At 34.0% G+C, this 6,487-nt stretch overlaps 1 protein-coding gene across 1 annotated transcript; it reads right to left on the reverse strand.

The window, feature by feature from the left end:
• triap1 (TP53 regulated inhibitor of apoptosis 1) lies at positions 1-3,586 on the reverse strand. The gene is made up of 2 exons (XM_067432557.1): positions 3,321-3,586; positions 1-1,533 (listed from the first exon to the last, which is right to left on the reverse strand). The coding sequence occupies exons 1-2, from the start codon at positions 3,465-3,467 to the stop codon at positions 1,456-1,458; spliced, it is 225 nt and encodes a 74-aa protein (XP_067288658.1). The 5' UTR covers positions 3,468-3,586; the 3' UTR covers positions 1-1,455.
• Between the last annotated feature and the right edge of the window lie 2,901 nt (positions 3,587-6,487).

Consider the following 6,487-nt stretch of genomic DNA (forward strand, 5'->3'; position numbering starts at 1 on the left):
TAGTTAATAGTCTCTTATTGGCCTGAACCAAGCTCTCCATAAAACAAAAACAAGCTGCACAGTAATAAAATAACACATTATGTATACACTTCATATTTAGCAGTATTTGATGCATTGATTACAGTATTTGACTTGCTGCATCAGTCGCCACCAGCGTGTGACGTTTCAAGAGATTTCAGTGAATCATTATGCGAATCGGTTCCATTGAATCAAAGTTTCGTTTCTCCCAATCGATCGCTACCTGAAATACATTTATATTCTTTAATTAATTGAAATAACATTACACTCCCCCTCTCAAAACAAATTGGCCTTGAGCACATAAGTGAAACAATTGTTGGCTTGCGATAAAAAATAAAAATAAATGCACAACCTCATGTATTGAATGAGGCACATTAAAGGATTAATCAACTTTTTAAAAAATCCTGATAATTTCCCCACCCCCATCTCATCCAAGATCTTCATGTCTTTCTTTCTTCAGTCGAAAAGACATTAAGTTTGAGGAAAACATTCCAGGATTTTTCTCCTCATAATGGACTTCAATGGGAACCAACGGTTGAAGGTCCAAATCACTGCAGCTTCAGAGGAAGAGCTTCAGAGACTCTGATGATCCCAGAGGAATACGGTCTGATCCACACAAACCATTGGACATTTATAAAAATAAAAAAATCCAAAAAAACATCTATATTCTTTTTTTAACCACGAATGATTGACTTCAGTGTTGTTCTTCTTCACGGTGTATGATGTCATCACGTCAGGAAGGTCACATGACGTAGGTGAAAGTACCGACCCAGTGTTGAAATGAACTTGCAAAGACTAAATCAAACGGCCTTTACAGAAATAGAGGGAAAACAACGATGTCAGATGACTTTAAAGAGGATAACATGATGAGATGGAGTTTTTTTCGGCACTGGTTTGGCATGACCTTTCCAACGTGATGACATCATTCACCGTGAAGAAGAACAACACTGAAGTCACGCATATGATTGTTATATTTTTGGTAAAATATCCGATGGTTTGTCTGAATCAGACCGTATTCCTCTCGGATCATCAGTCTCTGAAGCTCTTCCTCTGAAACTATTTCTTTGGACCTTCAACCGTTGGTTCCCATTGAAGTCCATTATGAGGAGAAAAATCCTGGAATGTTTTCCTCAAATTTAATTTCTTTTCGACTTAAGAAAGACACAAACACCTTGGATGAATTGGGGGTGAGTATAATATCAAGAAATGTTCATTCTGAACTAATCCTTTAAAGACAGCTGCACGTGGCCACCCAAACACACTGGTTTCAGTTCAATGCACGTTTTAAAATCCCCTTGTGATGCTGACAGCTCAAACATGCCAAATAACACCAATTTAATAATTTAACAAGCAATGCACAGTCTCAAAAACATGTCCATCAGAGTCAGCGATGCAGTCTTTGTCCTGATGATGGCAATGTTCATATAAAGCAAAGCATCAGCTGTCCGGCTTCTCTCTGTTTGGGCCCATGAACTCCACACCTTCGACAGGTATGTCCTTCTCCTTGATGGCTTTCTGTGAACACACACACACCAGAGCATCAGTGATTGACAGCACATGTCTAAACTAGTGATTATCAGGGCTGTCACTTTTTATTCGATATTCGAATATGCATTTGAACATGACGTGAAATATCCGTAATTGAACTATAAATAAACTATCCGGTTTTTAAAGCGCCATGTAGCGCAATTTTTTACAGTCGGTGCGTTTACATGGAGCACTGTAATCGGTTTAAAAGTCCAATCTGAAGGAAAATGCTCCATATAAACACGTCAATCGTAGGGCTGGACAATAATTCAATATCAATATATATCGCGTTTTAGATTGGTGGGATAAACCTTTTCATGAACCGATCACACGAAAAAATTCACCATGTAAATGACCTGACCGTTATTCGTAGATATTCGAATACATTGCTTGATATTTGATATTCGTTCGAATTAGATTTTTTTTTTTATGACAGCCCTAGTGATTAGGGCTGTGCGATATAGAAGAAAAATTAGATCTTGTTAAATAATGCGGTATTCGATATGATATATATAAAATAAAATCTATTTCAATTATATTAAAAAAAATATTTAAAAACTGAAAATGAAACCATTTGTGGGAAAACAAATGGGAAAAGAAAGCAGCTACAACTTCTGAAAGTGACCAGCTGTGTTTTAGCAAACATTTGTGTCTGCAAATTATTGGGTTTAATAACTCTTTTTAACGTCAAGCAAGTCACTTAAGTAACAGTCGTGTGCCCAGTCTATTTTCTGCCCAATGTGTGACCTAAAACTTACACTTTTCACAATGTTGAAGTAGCCTATTAAAATCATTCAGATATTACGTGCCGTTGCTATATTGCGATATGTACATTTGCGATATTTCGATATATTGCACAGCCCGATGTTAGGTTCTTGAACAAATCGTTTGTTTGAGGCACTTTTCAGCAAGTATCTGGTCGAGTCGGTTCACTTATCAAACTGAATTGAACTTTAGTTCTGTGTTGATGACGCAAGACGCAAAAGCAGCACGTCCGACTGAAAAAGAACCGATTGAGGCGGTTCAAACATCTGTCGAAGTTTGCCGAGGATTACCAAGGCGAGGGTGATTGAGTTGACAACGAAAGTCTGAGGCACATAGACTACTGGAAATATGCTTATGATGACTTGACTACTGTTATTAAATAACATTTTATTAAAACATCCATAAACCATACATTTTACTGTAATTTATTATGCATGCAGATTATTGTTAAAGGAAGTGTATGTAAGATTGTGGCCAAAACTGGTACTGCAATCACTTATTGAATATTTAACCTGGATTAGTTACACACAGTTTCTGGCATTGCCTGGGTTTGCGTGTGTGTGGAGCGGAGCTATCAAAATAAGGCCGAGACCCTTTTGGGGGTAGGGACGTTTTTGTTTTGGGGATTTGAAATACCAACAACGGTTACAAGATATCACTTACCCCACCTTTAAGTGAATGAAAGGCAATAATCAGAAAATGCACTCACGCAAATAGCTATTCGGTGGTTTCAATATGCATTGATACAGATTATTACACTATTTGATTGTTCCCTTGATATAACATGACACAGAGAAATGTATTAAAAAGCATAAAAGAAATGCATAGTGACAACATTGCATGATGACGTCAGGAACCGATGAATCGGCTTTTTGAACCGGGTCATTGAGCCGAACTGTCCGAGAAGAACCGGTTCGCGGAAATGAATCGGACTTTTGGCATCACTAGCATTTTTTTTACAGTCCATGATCACTAGTCTAAACCTTCAGTCGCACATGCATGTACCTTACCTGAACACACGTGTGGTATTTGTGAAAGAGCTCGCTGCACGGATCTGCGCTGCGGTCTCCTTTCAGGAACTTCTCCGCGAACCAGCGGTTAAAGCACTGATCGTATTCGCGCTTGAGCTCCGTGCAACCCTCGCCAACACTGTTCATCTTCACACCGCGCCGAGACGACACCGCTTACGGGTTTAATTCCGGAGATCGCGCTGTTTATTCCAGTCTAGCTTGACTTTGCCGACATCACGTGGTTTCGTGTGGCGCACGGTGATGACGTCGCGTCAGCCGCAGTGTTATAAAAGTCTTCAAGGACAACTGGACTCGGTTGATTCATGTTTGAAAATAAAATATGAATAAAAAAATACTTACAAAACGGTGAAATATTATAGTTGAAAAAGTTAAGACCGTTCTCTGTTAATCAAGAGTAATTGGTCTTTTACGAAACAATTTCACTCAAAATAGTTAATAAAAAATAAGACATTGAAGATCAATATTTACTGAATACTTATAACTATTTAATTCTTCACAAAATAACTAATACATTAATAAAAAGTTAATAAAAATAGAAGTAGTTATTAATTATTATTAAGAAAAATAATGAATACATTTAATAAAAATAGAAACAAAACAATTTAATTCTTCTCAAAAATAATTAATAAATAAATAAATAAAAACTTAATAAAAATAGTAGAACTATTTAATTCTTTACAAAAAAATAATAAATTAATACAAAAATAAAAATCGTAGGACTATTTAATTATTCAGAAAAATAATTAATAAATAAAAGTTAATAAAATAGAAGAAGTAGAACTATTTAATCCTTAAACAAATTATTCATAAATTAATAAGTTAATAAAAATAGAAGTAGAATTATTTAATTATTCAGAAAAATATTTAATAAATTAATAAAAACTTAAAAATAGAAGTAGAACTATTTAATTCTTGACAAAATAATTTATAAATTAAAACTTAATAAAAATCGAAGTAGAACTATTTAATTCTTGACAAAATAATTTATAAATTAAACTTAATAAATTAAACTATAAATTAAACATATTTCTATGTAAAGCACTTTGAATTGCCATTGGGTATGAAATGTGCTATACAAATAAACTTGCCTTGCCTTGCCTTAATAAAAATCGAAGTAGAACTATTTAATTCTTGACAAAATAATTAATAAATAAAATAAAAAAAATAGAACTATTTAATTATTCAGAAAAATAATTAATAAATTAATAAAAGTTAATAAAATAGAAGTAGAACCATTTCATTCTTTACAAAAAATAATTAATAAATTAATAAAAATAGAAGTAGAACCGTTTAATTATTCACAAAATGTATGCATTTCCCCACCCGTTAAGTAAAGCACGATGCATCACGAAAAACAGTCAACACATACATTTATTAATATTATAATACAGATTATATCATATGCAGCACGCAGTTCTGACAACATACTATATAGTTTCACAGAGTACAATAAAAATATATAGGTTTCCAATACAATTTCAACAAATCTTCAGTGTCTAGTGTCGGTAGTTCGTGTCACTGAGGCTGTGAGCCAAATACATTGATCAGTTTTTACAATTCACATGTCCAACATTTGTAGATATTGTTATATTGTGAGCTACATACAGCATCATTCAATGTAATGTTACAGGGCATAAAACACCAATGCATACAGAGAGAGATGATAAGAGATCGAATGATGGGGAATTATGACAGTCGCTTTAGCAGACTAACCACGATCACATCAAATCTAACAAGTGCTAAAAGTTTGGGACACCGTACAAAAAGTCTGGCTGCTGGTAGTAGAGGACATCTGTACACACACACACACACACGCACACACACACACACAGTCTATATGGCATATACTGTATCAGATAAACATGAGCACACGTCCCTGAACAGAGAAACTTAAGGCAAAAAGATCAATACAAATGAAAATATCTCTGGTGATGGATAGCTTTTACAGTAAAGTTGGTTCACTGTGTGAGGTACGTCATTGTGTAGCAGCACAACAGAGTATCTGAGTGATAAAGACGCCTGACCGTAGAGTGAACATGTCCACATTTAACCCCAAAATCAAAAGGAAGAAATATATGTATTTATCCTTTGCATGAAGAAAATACAGCCTATTTAATTAAGACCTTTTTACTGCCAAAATAAATAAATAAACTGCAATATAACCTTTTTGCTCATTTATATAAATGTAGTACAATAATGATTTACTAAAGCAAGAAATATATTTATTAAATCAAATATTTATAAAAAAAAAAATTAAATCAAAAAGAAGAAATATATTTATTATTTTTTGCGTGAAGAAAATTCTGCCCGTTTTAAGAATTTTTTACTGTCTAAATAAATAAATAAAACCCTCATTACTGCAATATATATTTGTGATTTAGATCAGCCTTTTTGCTCATTTAAATAAATGCATTACAATAATGATTTACTATATCTAAATAAACAAAAACCTTAATGTTTCTGAAAGTAGAATGCAAATTTTATTTCTTAGGATGTCTTTTGATATATATATATATATACACACACACATACATACATACAGGGCTCCAGAGGGCTCCCTTTTCAAGAGCTTAACAGTTTTTACAGCACTTAAAAGCTCTAAATATTATCCAATTTTAATATTATTTTTAATGTGATGATTTGTAAAACTAAGATTAAAGGACCGTTGCACTTCAAAATGAAAAATATTTTACTCATCACTCAAACCTACTCATGACTTTACCCATCTCATCCAGGATGTTCACGTCTGTCTTTCTTCAGTCGAAAATAAATAAAAATAGTTTTTTGAGGAAAACATTCCAGGATTTTTCTCCTCATAATGGACTTCAATGGGAACCAACGGTTGAAGGTCCAAATCACTGCAGCTTCAGAGGAAGAGCTTCAGAGACTCTGATGATCCCAGAGGAATACGGTATGATCCACACAAACCATCGACATTCACAAGAAGAAAAACAAGAATATATTTTTGAATCTAAATTGCTCATCTTGTGCTGCTCTGCGCGCCAGGGATTGTGTAATCACATCTAAAACGTCACTCTAGACAAATGCAGAAGTCCCGCCCCCGTGGTTACAAAGTGCACATGCGAAGACTAACACAAACATCCTGTAGCAAAAAAAGATTAAACAACAATGTCTGACAATTTTAA

This window comes from Pseudorasbora parva, chromosome 23 (assembly GCF_024679245.1).
Source record: "Pseudorasbora parva isolate DD20220531a chromosome 23, ASM2467924v1, whole genome shotgun sequence".
Classification (NCBI taxonomy): domain Eukaryota; kingdom Metazoa; phylum Chordata; class Actinopteri; order Cypriniformes; family Gobionidae; genus Pseudorasbora; species Pseudorasbora parva.

Excerpts from the sequence above, each read along its gene's own strand:
- triap1 (XM_067432557.1), bottom strand. The coding sequence starts at position 3,467 with ATGAACAGTGTTGGCGAGGGTTGCACGGAGCTCAAGCGCGAATACGAT. Across the intron at positions 1,534-3,320 it reads AATACCACACGTGTGTTCAG|AAAGCCATCAAGGAGAAGGA; the intron begins GTAAGGTACATG and ends GTGTGTTCACAG.